General features: G+C 56.0%; 2 protein-coding genes across 5 annotated transcripts; one reads left to right on the forward strand and one right to left on the reverse strand.

Annotated features, from left to right (window-relative positions):
- Nucleotides 1–7: 7 nt before the first annotated feature.
- STX10 (syntaxin 10) lies at nucleotides 8–4,883 on the reverse strand. 4 transcript variants are annotated; one of them, XM_057540538.1, is made up of 8 exons: nucleotides 4,765–4,883; nucleotides 4,355–4,524; nucleotides 4,095–4,189; nucleotides 3,956–4,018; nucleotides 2,906–3,013; nucleotides 2,705–2,811; nucleotides 2,513–2,607; nucleotides 8–621 (listed from the first exon to the last, which is right to left on the reverse strand). In XM_057540538.1, exons 1-8 carry the CDS (start codon nucleotides 4,797–4,799, stop codon nucleotides 503–505), a joined length of 792 nt encoding a protein of 263 aa, XP_057396521.1. In that variant the 5' UTR covers nucleotides 4,800–4,883; the 3' UTR covers nucleotides 8–502. The 4 variants fall into 4 exon arrangements, with proteins under 4 accessions (XP_057396521.1, XP_057396522.1, XP_028022280.1 ...); XM_057540539.1 differs by having other exon boundaries at nucleotides 547–621; nucleotides 2,709–2,811; nucleotides 4,765–4,882; XM_028166479.2 differs by lacking the exon at nucleotides 8–621 and adding an exon at nucleotides 2,046–2,413 and having other exon boundaries at nucleotides 2,709–2,811; nucleotides 4,765–4,881.
- Nucleotides 4,884–6,078: 1,195 nt separating this feature from the next.
- IER2 (immediate early response 2) lies at nucleotides 6,079–9,536 on the forward strand. The gene has a single exon (XM_007182088.3). It carries the CDS (start codon nucleotides 7,909–7,911, stop codon nucleotides 8,575–8,577), a length of 669 nt encoding a protein of 222 aa, XP_007182150.2. The 5' UTR covers nucleotides 6,079–7,908; the 3' UTR covers nucleotides 8,578–9,536.
- The last annotated feature ends 9,732 nt before the right edge of the window (nucleotides 9,537–19,268 follow it).

The raw sequence follows: 19,268 nt of genomic DNA on the forward strand, positions 1-19,268 counted from the left end.
CCCATTCCCCAGGGCTTCACACTGACAAATGCAGTGGGGGCCCAGCTCGGGGTGTGCTCAGAACGGCCATGCCAAACGTCATGCCTCAGAATGTCGGCCTGAGGGGAGGGCCCTCTTTAGGCGGGAAAACAGCTTCCAGCAGCTTCCAGGTTGCCCCAGTATGTACAAACAACACCCTCCCTAGGCTGTTCCCTCACACGTGTGAGCCCTAAATCCTGCATGGGCATCCCACGGGAGCCCCTCCAAAGCTAGAAGGGTAGCTGCTCCATGGAATTATGTGTATTACAGACCCACTCGCTGCCTTTCCATGGTATTTGACACTCCCAGCCCCAGAAACGTGTCCTGAACATAAGCCCATACCCTTCGCCCTGTCCCGAGCCACTGCGTCCAGAAGGAACATTAAAATCAGAAGAAGGAACACTAAAGTTGGGATGGCAAGCCTAAAATCAGCCGGTGGTTGTTTAAAATACCTGGAAGAGGGACTTCCCTGGCGGTCCAGTGGTTAAGACTCCGCGCTTCCACTGCAGGTGGCACGGGTTGGATCCCTGGTCAGGGAACTAAGATCCCACATGCTGTACAGGGTGGCCAAAAAACAAACAAAACTGGAAGAGCTGTAGGGTCCTGAGGATATGAGTGGGAAAATGTTATAACAACCGAAATAGAAAAGATGCAACGTGCCCTAGGGTCCCATTGATTCAGAGATGTCTCAAGTAGTGTGGGAAGACTACTGACAGACCTTAGGGATTCCATCAGATCAAAAGATCTTTGCTGGGGAGGTGGACAAGGGGTTTCATCTCCGCCCAGTCCAGGTCCGACCACCCCATGATAATTGGAGGGAGCTCCAAACTTCCTTGGGGCAGATAATTGAGGGTGACTCAATTCACAGGGTGACTTGGGCATGTTTCAGTAAGACCAGCCCCCTCCGGAGTCCTGAAGCCCAGCTTCAGCCAACAGAAAGCAGGGGTTTGGGGGAGCCAACAGCCTCGTCAACAAAAATCCTCAGGTGACTCTGGTTCAGAGTCACCTCAAGTAACAGGAAGTCTGTCTGTCTTAACATGTAGGCAAGCCCAGGTAGGTGGAAACACTGTCAGACTCCCAGAAGCACATCTTTTTAACCCCAGGAAGACTTAGAACCAAGTGTAGAATGGATCAAGACAACCTGAACCACAGTATTAGTGGTAGTGGTTTTGCATTTAAAAAATAAGGGGCGAAAAAAAAATAAATAAATAAAAGGGGCGGGGGGGCGCAGAATTCCCTGGCGGTCCAGTGGTTAGGACTCTACGCTTCCACTGCAGGGGGCCTGGGTTCGATCCCTGATCGGGGAATTAAGATCCCAAAAGCCACATGGTGTGACCAAAAAATAATAAAGAATCTGAACATATTTGGTTCTCTTTGACAAATCAGCCTAATGGAATGACAGACATCCTTGTAACAGCACTTTACAATGTGTAAATGAGCGACTGAGAAGGGTGGGCCTGATGCCTGATTACATAATGCTCAAGATGGAAACATCTAAGACAATAAGTTAAGATTCACAGCACTTACAAGTTTTCCTGGCTTATAGGAATCATTGCTCATACTCAGGAAGGCTCTATGGCAAAGCCCTTAAATTTACAAACGCTTTCTTGTTAGAGTGAAGCATCACAGGGATCGAAGTGACCAGGTGTATGAGGGAGCCCAGTGGTATTCAGAGGCCCCTCGGAAGTGACAGCTCAGTTCCACAGCTAAGGGGCTCACCTACCTACCTTAGACAAAGAACAAGCAAAAGACGTTTAGGGGGAACTTCAAAAACTCAAGAAGAATCAGTGTTTGGAATTTCGATGGTAATAAAATTATCCGTCATGAAATCCAAGAAATAAACCAGAATAGTCTTTTCTGCACCAAATATCAACCACTGAAATCCTTAACACACACATGCGCACACATGCACACTTGGCCCCAGCATGTGCAAGCAGGGGGCTTAGAACAGGAGTTCCCATTCAGGGACAGCCACAAGTTCAGATCAACACATCATATGATACAAATGTATATAACAAAGGCTGGGATTTTATTTCCAAATTGACACATGTAGAAGGCACACGGGCAAAGCGATGGCTTTGGGGCACGGGAAGGAGAGATGGGGAGGGGCGTGTCTGAGGTCCCCCTACCTCCACCACCCCCTAAGCGCACTTGAGACAGAACCAGTGGTGGGGGCTCCCACCCAGGGCCCTGAGGGCCCTACTGGCTCTGGATGAAGCCTTGGGACAGCTCCCCAGGCATGATCCCCCTCCTCCCAGGGGGCAGGGCTCTGCTGGCCCCCCCAGCTGGAGGGACCAGCTTCCTGGGGAGGACCAGGATCAGAGAGAGAAGAACAGGATGAGGACCAGGAGAAGCACCCCCAGCAGCACCACAATGGTACACCACTGTCGGCGGTCTGGGGGCAAGAGGGTCAGAGTTCACAGAGGGGAGGCAGCACCACCCACAACCCACTCCCCCCACTGCCGAATTGCCACCCCCCCTCCAAGGGACTCACCACTGGTCATGTGGGATACTTTGGCCATCTTCCTGAGGACCCCATCCATCCGGGACTGGGTGTGGTCCATCTCATGAACAAAGGTGTCCAGCATACTGCCGAGATCAGGATGTCATCAGCCCCTGGAGGGTCTGTGCACACCAGTGCAGCCGGCCGAGGGTTCCTGGCCCACCCCCGGGGTCCTGGCCTCACATGCCCTGCTCATCTAGCTCCTCCCCGACGCGGCCGGACATGTGTTTCAGAACCTGGATACTCCCAGACACCATTTCCAGCTGTTGATCCTGCTGGTCCATGATCAGCTGCAGGTTGGAGGGGTGGGAACTGTGGTCGGCAGGGAGCCCTGAGCTGCCTGAAGGCTCCTCCAGCCCGGGGCCTCCAGCCACCCACACACACCTGCTGTGTGGCCTGCTGCTCTTCAATGTAGCGAGAGGTGGTTGAGACCACACTGGCGTCCAGCAAGTCACTGGATGACTTCAGGGTGGCTGGCTTGCCTGTCAGCATCTGTGGAGGCCAAGACCACAGGCTCAGGGAGGGTTGCCCACTCATGGCAGAGACAGACAAGGTTTGTGGCAAATTTAGATGGTGGTTTGTCAGGAAGGCAGTCTCTGGAGTGGGACGGCCTGGGTTCCTCAGAGCCACCACTTACTAGCAAGGTGACCCCGAGGCCATATCACTTGACTTCCCTGTGCCTCAGTTTCCTCATCTGTAAAATGGGGAGAGCTATAATTCCTGTTTCCTGAGGATGGAATAAGGATTTAATGAATTAATCCAGGGAGAACAGTTATTATCCTATAAACACACGTATTTAAGAATTGAACTTTAATACCCAAAGCAGCACACATGGAAGGCATGTGGACCCTGCTATAGGACTCCAAGCTGCTGCAGACCTCAGCCCTCCACCCTCCCAGACCCCATGTGGGTTTAATGGGTGAGGCTGCTGTTTACAACATGCAAGAATGAACACACAACATAGAGGGAAAAGGTGTACAGACAGAGGCAGCAGAGAGAATGCGCACAAAAGGCATGAGTGGGTACACACATGGGGCAAGCACACCCACAGAGGGAAATGGTGTGCATGCACAAGGCAGATGGGGATCCACTCAGAGGTCAAGTCCAGAGAGGTCAACTGCATACACAGATTAAAAAGGTAAGCATCAAATCCTGAAAACAGTAACACAGAGAGCTAAAAAAAAGAAAAAGAAAGAAAGAAATAGGCCACCCCACACACACAGGAAACCAGTATAGACCCACAGGAGAAGGCAGAAGAGATTATACACACAGAGAGCACTCAGGTGTACACATCCAGAAAGAGCAGGCAGGTAGACAGCCTGGAGACAACTGTGCACAGAGAAGATGAGCACTGACACAGAGGGTGGCTTGCACTCAAAGTGGAGGGTCACCCCGAGAGACAGGGGGTGAGGATATTGGGTCGGGACGCCTTACCTCTCTATTATTCCTTTCCATGAAGGCTATGGCTGCGGGGCTGACCATATGGTCCTTCATTTCCTAGGGGTAAGGACAGCATCAGAGAGTAATGATACCCCAACCTCCCCACCCTCACCCCACTGGAAACTCTCTTCACCTGGACTGCTTCCCGCATCCTCTCCACAAACACCTTTCTCTCCTGCAGGTCTCCGGCTGGGAGCTTGAACTTGCCTGGGTTGGCTTCCACTATGCGTAAGCCGCGGGTCAAGAGTCAAGGCCAGAGCCCGACAGAACGCCCTCCTCTGCCTCAAAGCCCTCAACACCTCCTAGGTGTCCAGCCTCCCCGAGGGCTGGCTCCCACCGTCCCCTGCCACTTCAGTGGGCTCTCCCATGCCGCCCTCCAACTCCCCAGGATATCGATGGTCTCCTCCAGGTCCTCGAGGTCCCACTCGATGCTGCGCAGGCCATTCCGCAGCTCATTGGTCGTCCAGTCCAGCTCCTCGCGTCCGACCGCCGCGCCCTCATGCAGAAGCTCGCACCACCGCTGGTACAGCCCTCGGGCCGTGTTCACCGCCTTCTGCACCTCGCTGCGGGTAGGGGCACAGCGGGCGCGGCTGGGGGCAGGCGGTCCTCCCTCCCACCACTGCGCCCCCAAACGAGCTGGGGACTCAGGAGACCCTCATATCCCACTGCGTACCCCTCCCACACGGCCACGGGGCGATCCCGACGGCCGTGCCCAGAATGCCTGACATGCTCCGGCTGGCACGCGGGCACTGGCTGGCAGGGGGACAGCACACCCTCTGTCCTCCCCCATCGCTGTCACTCACCCTCGGACTACAAAAAACGGATCTTCGAGAGACATGTCACGCCCCTCACCCGCCCGAGGCCGAGCCCCCTCCCCTCTCGGCCTGGGAAGCTGGTTCCCTCCAAGAGGTGCAAAACGAGCCGTCACCCCCGCCCCCCGTCACGTGACCCCTGCCATCATTGAGAGCTGGGCCGCCAGGGGAGAAAGAGAGGCCTTGGCAGCCCGAAGTGCGGAAACATCCGCTCTCTCTTTCGCCATCTTGGTTGTGGGCAGAGACGGCTTCCTGTCTGCACGTACCGCCCCTTCGCGTCCTGGTCCCCGGAGGTGTCCTAGTTCTGTCTGGCTGGGTTCGACTCAGAGCTCCAAATCCCTCGGTTCGAGACCCAACCTCTCGGATTGTTGCTGCGCAACCTGTTTCCCTTCCGGGCAATGTAAATAATAATAGTCTCCTTTAAATCAGGCGAGATTATGGCTGGGGAAGGGGCTCATTCAATTCGTAGATCATCTTCATGGGCTCCCTGAGCCTGCGCCTCGATCCTGTCCTAGGAGATGGGAGATGAGAGATGGTCTCAGTCCAGGGTCGGGAGTGGCAGGTTTGGTAAGGAGTATTGGGAGAGGTTGTATCCCCACCTTCTCGCGGGGTCAGGGTGAAGTGCGGGCGTTCTGTGGGGAGTTCTGCTGGACTCTCCCCTCCTCCTCTTTTCTCCTGCGGAGGAGGGACGCCTCGAGATCGCCCTGGGGCGGGTTGGCCGCGAGTGGGGGTCTGGAGATGCTTCTGGGGGGTGAGGTCTTTCTGGGTGCGATCCTGGGTGTCGCGGGAGTGGGTGTGGTGGTGGCTCTGAGGATGGTCTGCAGGGAAGTCCTCTGCTTGTGAGGAGGGGTCAGGAATGTCTGGAGAGGGACTCATAGGGTCGCCACCTGTGTGACAGAGCCCTTCTGTGTGGGGTCTCCGGGAAAGCACTTTTTTTATGGGTGGGGGCGGCAGCTGTCGGCTGAGTGGGGTCCTGATCTCTGGAGCGGGATGTCTGAAGAAGTCCTCGGAGGGTCGCCCCCGTTGTGTGTCAGAGATAGCGTCTGGGCTGAGGATGTCATTGTGGAGTTTCGTGGGGGGGGGGGATGGGGGCGTCCTCAGCAGGTTGCCGTAATATGTGGCAGGATCGCTGAATGGGGACAGTTTTGGGAGAAGTCTTTTAGAAGAGAGAATAATTGTTGTTTCCGTGTGCCGGGGTTGGGAGTGGGGGACATAAGCATGCTCCAAATGTGCACGAGAAGAGCAATTTTTTTGGCGGAGGGGCAGGAATACATGAGAGGGGGCCTGGCAGGGTCTCCTTGGGGGGGGGAGGGGCGGGGACAGGAATGTAGTGGTCCTCAGGGAGTAGCTGCTTGTGTTGGCAAGGTCTTTGTGTAGGTCTCTGGGAGATGGCGTCAGTGTGAGCCCTGAGGTGGCCCCTACCCGCCGGCAGGGGGCTTTCCGGAGAGGCGTCACACCTTCCTGGCCTCCGGAGGGAAGGAAGCGAAACTTTCTTCTCCCTCTCCGCGGGCCCGCCTGGACGCCACTCCGGAAACCGGGAGTTCCAACCAGCTCTAGCGGCTGGGAGAGGGAGAGCGGAGGGGGCCTGCCCGGAGGGTAAGGCACCACCCCCGCCCGCCCGCCCGCCCGCCCGGAAATAGCCAGCTAAAGTCTTGTATAGAGAGCCTGGCCCCAGTCCTTATATGGGCAGACGGAAGCGGCTAGCGCGCATGCCCTACGTCATTATTTCCAAATTTAGTTGTGGAAGTCTGGCAGATCTAGTGGCGGGAAGGTTCGCGCACCAGTGCGGGGGTGTGTGTGTGGGGAAAAGCCTCCCCTTAAAGGGCCCGCACCACGAATGAATGGAGCTGTTCGAACAATTCTGCATTTTCTGAGGAACTGGAATTAGGTTTTCTTGGAACTGTAGTGCGTAGCGGAAGGTGGGGCCGATGTTTTCTGTCTATCTGCTCTATCTCTGCGTTGCTCAGTTTCAAGGTTCTATCCCAACTCCGCCTCCCGGGAAGCAGAGGCGGAGCACGGCTGCGTCGTTTGGGGGACCGCAGCCACATGTTCACTCGGGCTGTGTTGCGGCCGGGTCCTCCGCCTTACGAGCTCCACACCCACGGTGGATTTCGTGCCGACGGAAACTGGGGTGGGGGTGGGGGCGGAATGCTCAAAGCGGAGCGCAGAGATGGCAGCCTGGGCTGCGCTTGTGTCTGCAGACGTCCTCCGGCCGGTAGTGGGCAACTTTGCCCTAGAGCCAGCCAGCGTGTCCCGCTTTCTTACCGCTTCCAAATGAGGGGAAGACGGGGTGGCGGACGGGGGCTGGCAGACGCTGGAGAGACCGGAGAGCTTCAGGTTACACTGGTCCCCTTTCACCGCCGTGGCTCATTTATTCGTTTAGCAAATATTGGACGAATCATTCTGCCTCGGTTTCCTCACCTGAAGAAATAAGATATAACTACCCTCCCCGGAGTGGAGGTGAGAGATCAATGAGATGTTTATGAAAGGAAAGCCTTTAGCGCCTGGCACGTAGTAAGAGATTAGTAAGTGTAAGCATCGTTATTGATTAAACAAAAACAAAAACAAAAACAAGACATTAATTAGGCGCCTGGTAGATGCTAGGCACAGTTCCCACGGGGGATGTACCGGTTAGAACCCAAGTCTTCCCGGGCGCGAAGGGAAACGTGCCACGTACGACCCGCAGGGGTCTCCAGACGCAACCCGTGGGTGGACCCTGAGCCCCACCCACGGCCACTCTCCCCTGGGCCCGCGCGCGGGTGCAGTGGGGGGCCCTGAGGAAGCAGACCACCCCGAGAGCTCAGCTTGGACTGGGGAACGCTCCTCCTCACACGAGTTCGGGTCCCTTTTCTTTGCTCGGTAAATTCCACCCTGTCGCTTTAAGGAGTCTCTCGGCGCGGAGCTGTGGAAAGCCCGGATGCGGCTTTCTGATTGGGCGGGGCGTCTCAGTGACTTCACTTGGGCTACAAAAGGGCCCGGGTGGCGGGCGCTGGGGCAGAGCGTCCTGGCAGCGTCTCAGCGTGGGTTGGCCCGTAGAGAGGCGTGAACGGGCGCCTTGTTCAGCGTGCACCTGCCACCTGCCCTGTCCAGCCCAGCTGGGAGTCCCCGCCGCCTTCGCCCCGCCGTCAAGCAGCTATGGAAGTGCAGAAAGAGGCGCAACGCATCATGACCCTGTCGGTGTGGAAGATGTACCATTCGCGCATGCAGCGCGGTGGCCTGCGGCTGCACCGGAGTCTGCAGCTGTCGCTGGTCATGCGCAGCGCCCGGGACCTCTACCTCTCAGCCAAGGTGGAAGCCCAGGAGCCCGAGGTGACCTTGCCGCCCGCCCGCTCCCCTGACCCTTGCCTGCACCCGCCGCGGGAAGCGGAAGCCGCAGCAGAGGCAGCGCCCTCCGACGGTGAGCAGCCCTCTCCGGAACCCATGGACACGCAGGAGGCACCGAGAGCGGAGGAGACCCCTGCCCGCTGTGCCCAGCGCCCCGCCAAAGTCAGCCGCAAGCGGCGGAGCTGCACCCTGAGCGACGGTGGGGACGCCGCACTGGTCCCGAATAAGAAAGCCCGCCTAGAAGAAGAGGAGGAGGAAAGGGCCTCTTCGGACGTCCTTGATCGCCTGCAGCCCCCTCCGGCGCAAGCGGAGGGCGCCTTCCCCAACCTGGCGCGTGTCCTGCAGAGGCGCTTCTCCGGCTTCCTGAACTGCAGCCCCGCCGCGCCCCCGACGGCGCCGCCGGCGTGTGAGGCGAAGCCGGCTTGCCGCCCGGCGGACAATATGCTGAACGTGCTGGTGCGGGCCGTGGTGGCCTTCTGAGGGTCCGTGAGCGGCGCTACCAGATCCCAGAGCGCAGGCCGAACCGTCGGCCAGAGTGCGCAGACCCGAAGCGAGGCCCACCCCCGGGGGAGCGCCCGCGGAAACCGTGGAGAGGAGCAGCCGCCCGGGCTGCCGAGATGCCCTGAGAGGGACTCTACCCACGGGGTGCCGTCGCCACCTGTGTGCAGCGGCGACACCGAGAAGCCTGAGCCGGGGGCGCGGGCGCCTTCCCCCAGACCTGCTGCGCCCACAGGTGCTGTCTTAACGGACTGGGATGTGGACCTTACCCTCTCCTTCTTGACTTGGAGAAGGGAGCTTTGGTTCTTTAAACTCCTCAGGGTCGTACTTTATTTTTTATTGGGGGCTGTGCTGCCCTTTCAAGGTTTTTCAATAGTTGGTGTTTGCGTTTCCAACCTCAGAGAATTCCAGGCACTCCCCTTCCCCCTCCAGTGACATACTTGTGCAAGCGGTCATCGTTGCGTCATGGGCAGACGTGGGGAGCTTCCTGTTGCCTTGCGTGGGTGTGAGGCCTGGGAGGAGGATCTGGGGTGTGGACGCCCAGGGGAATGGGAGGAGGGCGGCCTGAGTCACTTCGCCTCCGCGTGTTGTGGGTTATTGCCCCGAGCCCCTACGCCTTCGGGGGCAGAGGGCAGATCTAATTTCAGGTTAAAATTTTTCTCATCTGGTGTGTTAGAGGTGGGAATATCTTGACAGCCTCAAGCTTGATCCTCCCTCAGACGAGCAGACAAAATCAACCCAGACGTTCCTGGTCTGAATCACAGAAATGGGGGGAGGAGGTTGTTCAGAGCGCTGTAAAGCTGAGCTGGGATCAGTTGCTGGTGAGACTGGGCCAGTTTGGGGGGAGGGGGGGTTCTGTTTACCTTTACTGTGGTGGATTCTGTTAACTCCATCTGTCTGGCCTTTTTGCTAGAAACGCCAGATAGGAAAATAAAGACCATTTGAAGAAAAAGTCTGTGGAGCCCGTCTGGTTTTCTTCCCTGGTGGGGGAGGGGCAGGGTTAAGGGGTCAGGAGCTGGCTGGCGGCTTGCTGGGGCCCCAGAAACCGGTCTGACCGGCTACCACGTGGGCAGAGTGGGCGGGAAGGGGCTGGGCCCCTTTTCTTTGCCAGAGCACTGGGTGCTGATTGTCTAGTGCTCTGACCTTTCCTTAACCCTCTCACGTTTGGGGGTTCCTTGGACATTCTCCTATATTTCTGGCTGGGTCAGAGTGCTTTCCGAGTTCAGACGTTTGGGGGATACTTTGGGTACTGTGCCCCCAGCAGAGTCGGGGGACCACACCTCCTTGGAGACTTGAAGGATGTCTTCCAACAGTCCTCCCCCCCCGCCCCGCCCCGCTTGATTAACTGAATCAGCAGGGATCCCACAACTGGGGTGGAACTGAGCAGGTGACCTTTGGAGCACCCTTTATGCCCAGTTCCAGTCTCTGGCGGTATAACTGTGTGGTTCAGGCAAGGAGCTGTGCTCCCAGCCTCAGTTTACTCATCTGCAAAGTGGGCCTCAACAGCTTCCCTGCGAGGCTGTAGGTTTAGAAATACCTATGGGAGCGCTTGTTTTCTTTGGCCCCACCCCATCCCCAGGTTAGCCCCCCAGAGAGGAGGAAACCCTCACAATTTCCCCAGTGCTGGTTTAGGAGAGTGGCTGTAGACGCTGCACTGGGGGGTGGGGGCTGTTGGGAGGACAAAGGAGCCGCAGGTGCGGGCGGTGAGGGCGGCGGGAGGCGCCGGGAAAGCTCCCGCCCCGCCTCCAGACGGCAGGCTCCTCCACGGCGGGCCTCCCGAGACCCAGGGGACCTGACCCCGAGGGTTGAGGGAGGAGGGTGCGGGGGAGGGGCGGCCCCGCCCCGGCCCCGCCCCCGAATGCTCTCCCCTGGCTCCCCTCCTGCCTCGTTCACCCATCGCACTCCCTCCTCCCTGCCTCCCTCAGGGCCCCCCAGGGGAATCTCTCCTCCACCTCAGCCCGTTTCCTTCCCGGGAAACGTGAAAGACTTTAGTGCCGCCCACTCGGGGGACCGACCCACAGCTCCGCAGTGGGATGTTGGGGGGCTGGAGCCTCACACGCCTCGCGGTAGCTCAATGCGTCCGCGTGGGAGCAACTCCCTCGAGAACCTGGCCCGGCCCCGGGAAGTCCCCAGCGGCTGGGGAGGGGGCATCACTGCGCATCCTGTCGCAGGAACCGCCGGGCGCTTCCTTCCGCGGGAAGCTGCTTGGCCGACCCCCGCCCCCGCCCGGGCCGCCTGGGGGTTTCCGGTACCCGGTCACTGGGGGCTGAGGGCTGGAGGTGATGCTGTGGGAGACAGGCCAAGTGCCCCTCACATACATCCGCTTAACGTATGCCCTTCCCCAAGACCCCATGTCACCCATCAGAAGAGACAAAATTGAAAATTTGTCACAACGGTCGACATTGATGAGCCATGGAGTTTCCACGCCATTACATGGCATTGCGTTATTGGGACAAGCCCTCTGGGGAGTAATCGATTGGACAATAGCTGTGAAAACTAAAACTGTCACAGATCTCATGGCCCGTGGATCCCCACGGAACCTCAGGCCTGGAAAAAGAGGCTCCAGAAGGGTATTCACTACAGCATTGTCCAAAACTGGCACAAATTGGGGACTTCCCTGGTGACACAGTGGTTAAGAATCCTCCTGCCAATGCAGAGGACACGAGTTCGAGCCCTGGTCTGGAAAGATCCCACATGCCGCGGAGCCACTAAGCCCGTGCGCTACAACTACTGAGCCTGCACTCTAGAGCCTATGAGCCACAACTACTGAGCCCGTGAGCCACAACTACTGAAGCCTGCGTGCCTAGAGCCTGTGCTCTGCAACAAGAGAAGGCACCGCAATGAGAAGCCTGCTCGCCGCAACTAGAGAAAGCCCGCTCGCAGCAACGAAGAACCAACACAGCCAAAAATAAAATAAATAAATTTATAAAAAAGCACATACAGCAGATATTCACTACTATATGTAAAATAAACAGCAAGGACCTGCTGTATGGCACAGGAAACTATATTCATATCTTGTAATAACCTATAATGGAAAGGAATCTGAAAAAGAATATGTATCTAGGGACTTCCCTGGCGGTCCAGTGGTTAAGACTTTGCCTTCCAATTCAGGGGATGTGGGTTCGATCCCTGGTTGGGGAGCTAAGATCCCACATGCCTTAGGGCCAAAAAAACCAAAACATGAAACATAAGAAATATTGTAACAAATTCAATAAAGACTTAAAAAAAAAAGGTCCACATGAAAAAATCTTTAAAAATCTATCTATCTATGTCTTGGGGCTTCTCTGGTGGCGCAGTGGTTGAGAATCTGCCTGCCAATGCAGGGGACACGGGTTCGAGCCCTGGTCTGGGAGGATCCCACATGCCGCAGGGCGACTGGGCCCGTGAGCCACAACTACTGAGCCTGCGCGTCTGGAGCCTGTGCTCCACAACAAGAGAGGCCACGATAGTGAGAGGCCCGCGCACCGCGATGAAGAGTGGCCCCCGCTTGCCGCAACTAGAGAAAGCCCTCGTACAGAAAGGAAGACCCAACACAGCCATAAATAAATTAATAAATTAATAAATTAATAAATTAATAAATTAAAATAGCACCCCACTCTGCTACCTACTCCTTTACCCTGTTCAGCCTTCTTTAGAGCACTGCTCACCTCCTGAAAGGATATATTTATGTTCTATATAGCATCCATGGCCGCATATAAATGTCAATTCCATGAATGCCCAGCCCAGGCCTGAGTGAGTGAATGAGGTTGTCTGGGGTAAGCAGGTGCTAAATGCTTAATATTTATTATCTCATTAATCAGTGTCTTCCCATGGCTCTTAGAATTGAATTTCCCAAACTTCAGACAGTTGAGGGTCAGGATTTTTGTCATATCTGCTTAACAACAGTAGTATTATTTAAGTAATATATTTTTTAAACTTAACCCACTCACCATACTTAGAAGGTAACAGTGTATAAAAGTTACAATGAAACTGAAACACTGTCATAAGAGCCTGCTGAAACAGTAGCCAATGTTAGGTTCCAGACAGCTTTCTTTGTTACAAAGGAAGATTAGAAAGGTTAAAGATACATTATTGCCAAAGATGATCCTTAGACTAGCTGAAAAGGGAGAGACTCTGAGGGATTCATTACATTATTTAAATAACATTGAATCACTTTGCCCACTGTCCAGAATTAGGAAAATTCTGCTTCTGGAAGAGGGACAAAACCCCTACGACTGTCTGAAAGACTCTGCTTGATCTGTGCCCAGCCCATCTCTGGCTAATCTTGCATCATTCTCTGGCCACACTGATCTGCTTTTTGTTCCTTATATTTCCACAATCTTTCTAGCCACAGGGCCTTTGTATATGCTATTATCTGCTGAGTCTTTTCTCTTCCCTATTTACCTAGTTAAGTCAGCTTAGCTCAAGGGCAAATCATCAGGGAACTTACCTTTCTGCCCTCCATTTTAGTCTAAGACCCCCTATATTTATTGCCATTCTGATCAGGAGCTACTTTGTAGTAGTGGTAGTAGTAGTGGTGGTAGTAGTTGTAGTAGTATTTATCACAACTGCAATGTTACATTTGTTTCTGGGTCTGTCTCCTCTTCTAGCTTGTGGCCTCCATCAGGGCAGAGATGAATCTAGTAGATGCTTACTAAGTGTTTTTTGTGAGTGAATGATGCATTTGCTACTTTCCTTTGAGGTCGGTCCTTTTAATGTCCACTTTTTACAGACTGGGAAACCGAGGTCCAGAGAGGATTGTCCTGCAGGAGAGCAACTACGGGACAGGTCTGGTTGTGCCCCATCCCCCCATACGGAGATTCGTTCACCACGCCCACCCCCCCCCCGCCTCCTCCACTTTGTGGGACCCAAGGAACAGATGCCCCAGTTCGGACTCCGCTGAGCTGGGAAAGGGCCGCTCCACAGGTCGAGACCAGCCCAGAAGCGGCTCCCAGACCGGCTTACCCGGTTCCAGGAACCTGGGTGACGTCCACCCGCCCAAGGCGGTAAAACGCAGGCCTCGGCCAGATTGCTAGTGGCGCGGGGCGAGGACTTGATCTAGGCTGGGAAATTTAAGTCCGAGGCTGGGCCCTCTGGGTGGGTAACGTAGCCAGGGCGCGGGGCGGGGTTATCTGGGTGTCAATCACCGACGGGGGCAGGATATGCAAATTTACCCGCTTTGTACTCCTCTCTGGGCCACGCCCACGAGCGCTGCGCCGAGCTAAGTACTTCCTAGAGCTCCAGGTGTTGGTCTGTGACCTCGGCTCCGCCCCTCGCCCCCAAACTGGTCCCTTCCGGATTCCGCCCAGACCTTCAGAGCTTGCCTCCCCCTCCCGCCCCAGCGCGCCCTGCGGTTGTAGGGGCGGGGTTTAGGCGCGGGGCGGGGTTTAGGCGCCGAGCAGGAAGGCAGAGGTCGAGCCGGGGGCTCCTGGGGCTGGGCGTCGGCTTGGAATCAGGTAAATGGCAGAGAAAAGCTGAAGGGAAATGGGGGTTGCCAGAGTTTGAGGCTCACGCTACCCGCCCTTGGCGTGGGGGCTACTGAAACGCTCCCCCCATGTATGTTTAGGCGAGCCCAGAACCCCACACCGGTGTCTAGGGGAACCCAGAACCTCCACATCAGTGTGTAGTGGAGCTCAGATCCACACACCTGTGTTCAGGGGAGCCCAGACCTTCCCCACCTGTGTCCGGGACTGCTCTCACCAGGGTATTTCATCTCTGTTTGCTGAGGCTCAGCCTAGAGGGTTGCTCTGCCCACCTGTGTCCGGCGAGCTAAGGTCTCCCCAAATTTGTGTCCAGGAGAGCTGAGCCTAGGGGCTAAGGCCCTCCACCTGCATGTCCAGGCCCGAGCCCTCTCCAAGGCCAGCTCCCTGCCTGCCCCTTTCTTGCAGCCCCTCTCAGCAGAAATTCCCCTGGGTCCCTACCCCGCCGCCCCTCCCTGCCCTTTTAGTTCTCGCTGCCTTCCAGCCTCCTGGCCCAATCGGCTTCAGATCAGCGCCCCCTCCCCAGCACATTGTTGACTCTCACTTAAGAAGTTATCTCAGCGTTCAGTCTCGCCACCCTCCCTCCTGTACCTAGGTAGCTCCCCGGGGGCCCCCTGGGGTCCTGCCTTCTCCGCCCACCCCCACTGGCACCAATTAATTTCCCCCTCAACCTGTCCACTCACATCTGGTTGCCAGCTGCTCACCCTCACCCTGCTTGCCCCCCAGGGTCTCCCAGGGAATTGCTCACAGCTCTCTGCCTCCTTTTGCCCCCCAAATCCAGGCCGCCCGCCAAAGCACAGCACCCACTCCCCACCCCCCCGTAATCCGAGTCTGCTAATCAGAAAAAGCCGGCGGTTAGTGCCTGCAAGAGAGATCTGAAATCAGACGGAGGAGGGGTGCGGTGAGAAACTTTCTAACCCAGAGATGCTGGGGGTGGGAGGGGTGGGGGGCAAATGGGTGGAGGGAGGCAGGAGCTTAAGTTGTACTTAAAGAATTGAGATCAAAGCCTTCCGGCTTCCAGATGGGGACTGTGGGGGAGGGCTGCACCCCCCCCCCCCAGGGGCGGGTGAGGCCGAGCTCCCCTTCCTCGGAAACCCCCCGAGACTCTGCGGTGACAGCTGTGCCCCAGTCCGCGCCCGGCGGGTTTCCTTTTCCTGTGCTGGCTCTCCCGACTGGCTGGCCTGCAGTACGGAGACACCGGCCCGGCCCTTTTGAAGGAGCTCCCTGGAGGGTCTTCCTGGACGAGGGGGAGGGGGCCAGCTGGAGAACAATGGGCTTCTGTGGCTGCAGGACGCCAGGCACTTCCTGTTAACTCTTCCCTCGGGGCCCAGCTGCAGGGGGGAGCAAGGCGAGGGGATTGACAAAACCAGCAAATGCACAGCTTTTTCTCTTGTTCCACGACTTGTTTGTGAAAGTACCTGGAAATGGTGAGATGAATGCAGACCTTGCTCTCCTCAATGGAGTCAGAGGGCCTGTTTCTTTTCCCCTCTGTTGCTGAGGGTTGTACCATCAGGGGACGGGGCATGGCTAGAAATCCCGGGATCTCTGGGGCTGGGCTGGGCCGGGCAGGGGACTCAGGTGTCCCAGGTGAGTCCAAAGTACAGTTATGTTTGCCAACCACGGTTGTTCTAACTGCCCTGCCAGGTGAGCTGGAGGTTGCGCCCCCCTGAGCTATTCCCTTGGCAGTCTGGGCCTCAGTTTCTCTCAGTTTGGGAAGTTCTCCCAAGGGATTGACCAGAGCACAGGGTGGTCCTAAGGGGCCAGAGTGAGCTGAGCGGGAGTCTTGGAAATGGTCTGCTCTTCCTTGGAGCCCTGGGAAGACATGTTGGGGAATTAGCCGCTGTGTTAATTGAGGCTTCATGCAAAGTCCTCTGTGTTTACAGAGCTAACCTGAGAAGCACCCTCAGAAGATTCTGTGAGACTCTGAAGGGCCCTTGAAGATTCAGCATTCAACCCCAGGGGCTGCCGGTTAGAGACCAGATAACATGCCCTGTTCTAAGAAGAGACAGTGTGTATTTATACTGACTGCCAGCCAGGTGCTTTGCTGGGCTCATTCTACATATTCACTAAGTTAACCCCTGCCCCGAGCCTGGGTCAGAATTAAAGTAGGCACTTTCACTTAGCCCCATTTTATGGATGAGGGAGTTGAGGCACAGAGAAAACATGTGTCTACTAAAACATAGTCCATTGTTTTTCTTTCTCTCCTGGGATTTGGGGGCAGGGGATGGGGTGGATGGGTGGCGATCTTTCTCCAGACCGGTGGACTTTTGCTTACGTATACCCAGCAACTTTTCATAGATAAGGAAACAGAGCTCAGGGTGGTGAGATCCATGGTCCAGGTCCTCTGGCCACCACCGGGTGGCCTTTTCTCTCCTGGCATCCTGGGCTAGCCACCCACTGGCTTCGCCCACCAGCTTCCTCCTTCAGCTTTTTCAGACCCACTTGCTGGGTGATTCTGTACTGTCTTTTCTCCTGCTTCCTCTGGTGAAAACATCCCCAGAGGCCAACTTGTGCATGCTCAGCCCAGGGGCTTGATGAGGACAAAGTTGGGTTTGGGTTTTAGTTTTTGTTGTTTTTTGTTTTGGGTGATCATTATTAACCGAGCAAATCCAAACTGCCCACGCTGCTAGACGAGAAAGGCTGCTGCCGGGCCCCCTTGCAGGTGTCTGGAACAAGAAATGGCTCACTGCTTCACCCTTTAGACCCGGGGGCGGGGGCGAGGGCAGGCCGGGAGCGCCATCAGAGGCCACCTGCCGTGTTAGGGGTGTGTTAGAGGCCGCGGGAGCCTGGGCCTCAGCCCATGGGCCCCAGGCCAGCCCACTGCCAACCAGCCTCCACCTGAGTACCGCCCCCGCTCCACCGCCACTCCGCTCCCCTGCTGTGGCCCGCCCTTCTGGAATGAACCTTGTCCTGGCTTGGAGCCACCAGGAAGGCCAAAGCAAGCCTGCAATTACTGCCAGGGCCCTGCTGGCTGTGGCTTGGAGGCTCAGCATGGGGCGGGGGTGGAGCTCTTCCCCGTCGGGCTGTGTGCCTGGAGTGGTGGCTCAAGTCTGCAGCTTCTACCTCCAGGTGGTCCCCTGCTGCCTTCTGGCTCCCCAGGGATATTGCCTTGTAAACAGATACTTGGATTTTCAAAGTACTCTCCTGTTGTTTGGGACAAGGCATTACCTTCCGAGAGGGGTGGGCATGAAACCAGTTCTTTTTTTTTTTTTTCCCATGCCCTGGGGCTTGCTGGATCCTAGTTCCCCAACCAGGGATCGAACCCGTGCCCCCTGCAGTGCAAGCACGGAGCCCTAACCACTGGACTGCCAGGGAATTCCCTCTGAGGGAGAAACTGAGGCTGTGAGAAGGGGCTTACCCCAGGATCTCCAAAACCTTCCTTTTAGCGAGGGGGGCTTCCCCTCTCCTTGCTTTGCATCTCTGGATCCTGCTGCGGAGATGAGGCTACGGAGGAGGGAACGTGCAGGAGAGGGCCTCTGGGGACTCTGCAGTCAGCGGGCACTAATGTGTCTGTCTCTGCAGCCTGGGCGTCCTGACTTTCTGGACATCTGTGGGCGGTGCATACTTGTTGCCCAGTCTCCCAGTGGTTCCACTGTGACTAAAGCCAGCTCTGTCCCTGGAGGCTGGAGCCAGGGTGCACCCCCAGGGCCACATGTCCCAAGCTTGGACCTGGGTTTCTGGTCAGACTGGGCGAGTGGGCAGGCAGGCTGGGTCTTCTCAACACCCTGAGCTGATTCTAGGCCCAGCAGGTTACACACACACACACACACACACACACACACACACACACACACGCGAAATTCTCTGCCCGGCCCAGGTTCCCTCTGATTGTTCTGGATTACCCTAGTGTACCTGTCCCTGCTCTTGGTCAATTTCCCTCCTTGCAGCTACCCTGTATGTTCTAGAAAGCTGGGGAAAGATCCTCAGGGCATGCTCCCTGCTCTGTGCTCAAGGCCAGCATGATTCTTCCCCCAAACCTTCTCCAATTCATATTGCACCAGAGCCCATCCTGTCCCGTTGCCATGGCATCTGTGGTACCCAGAAGCCAGATGGTCTTATGTTCCCTAATGCCCCTTCCAGGCTCAGGCACTTCTGAGCTCTGCTGAGAGTATACTCTGTACCCCTAAATCCCCCCCATCACACTGAGGCTGTGTGCCCCAGTAGCTCATCTGTCTCCCCCCATGACTCTGAGACAGGCAGTGATAACACTTGTCTGAATTTCAGATTTGAACTCGGGTCTGTGGGAGCCTTGGAGCCTAAGGTCTTAAGAATGACAATCATCATAACAGCTTGTTGCTTCCTGGTGAGGCACTTTACCTATGGAGTCCTCACCGCAAAGATTTATTACCTTATCCTCATTTCACATTGTTGAAACTGAGGCGCAGGGAGGCTGGATAGCTTGCCTGCTCTATATAGTCTTTACAGCGAAAAAGTGCCAGTTTCTTGACTCTTGACATTTGGGGCTGGATCGTTCTCTGTTGGGGGTGGGGGCTCTGCCTTGTGCATCTCAGGATGTTGAGCTGCAGTCCTGGCCTCCATCCACTAGTGTTATCTGAAAACTGGATCACCTCTAGGAGGGTGTCAAGCCAAAAGACACAATCAAGCCAAAGATTGGGAGAAGGAAGGATTTATTATTTGCAGCAGGTAAGGAGAATACCAGAGATCTTTCCTAAAGCAGTGTCTCTGAACAGCAAAACTGGGGAAGTTTCAAGTAAGGGTACGTGTATATTCAGGAAGGGGCTTGAGCAGAGGAGAATTCAGCATAGAATTGGGGCCAAGGTAGATGGAGTCCAAGCTTTACTTGATTGAAGTCGGAAGGGTCAACATCATCATTCTATCTTCCACCTGGGTCGGGGCCTTAGTTTCTGCAGAAACTCAAGACCTGTATCAGGTTGTTATGTATATCCCTTCAGGAGGAGCTAGGTCTCTATTTTATCGCTGAAATATTGTTTCTTGACTACTTTTCCTGTGTTCCTGCATTCCCTCGCTTCCCTTAAGGTCACTGATTACTGAGACCCGTTCAAGGGCGAGCATTGTGGCCAGGCTTAGATCACCAAAGTGGCTTAGGCCAGAAATGGCTTCACTTATGTCAAGAAAGCCATGTCTGGTTCTCTTTCTTGGGGACCCCCTACCCTATCTCCTTACATTAGGTACCAGAGCACCTCTTCCCTACAGTCATGGCAACAAATAATGTCCCCAGATGTGGCTTTAATT

Source organism: Balaenoptera acutorostrata, chromosome 2 (assembly GCF_949987535.1).
Source record: "Balaenoptera acutorostrata chromosome 2, mBalAcu1.1, whole genome shotgun sequence".
Lineage (NCBI taxonomy): Eukaryota > Metazoa > Chordata > Mammalia > Artiodactyla > Balaenopteridae > Balaenoptera > Balaenoptera acutorostrata.

Coding starts and splice junctions, on each gene's coding strand:
- STX10 (XM_057540538.1), bottom strand. CDS start 4,799: ATGTCTCTCGAAGATCCGTTTTTTGTAGTCCGAGG. Junction 4,190..4,354: donor GGACCTGGAGGAGACCATCG/ATATCCTGGGGA, acceptor CCCGCGGCTTAC/GCATAGTGGAAGCCAACCCA. Junction 2,608..2,704: donor GAGCTAGATGAGCAGGGCAT/GTGAGGCCAGGA, acceptor TGATCTCGGCAG/TATGCTGGACACCTTTGTTC.
- IER2 (XM_007182088.3), top strand. CDS start 7,909: ATGGAAGTGCAGAAAGAGGCGCAACGCATCATGACCCTGTCGGTGTGG.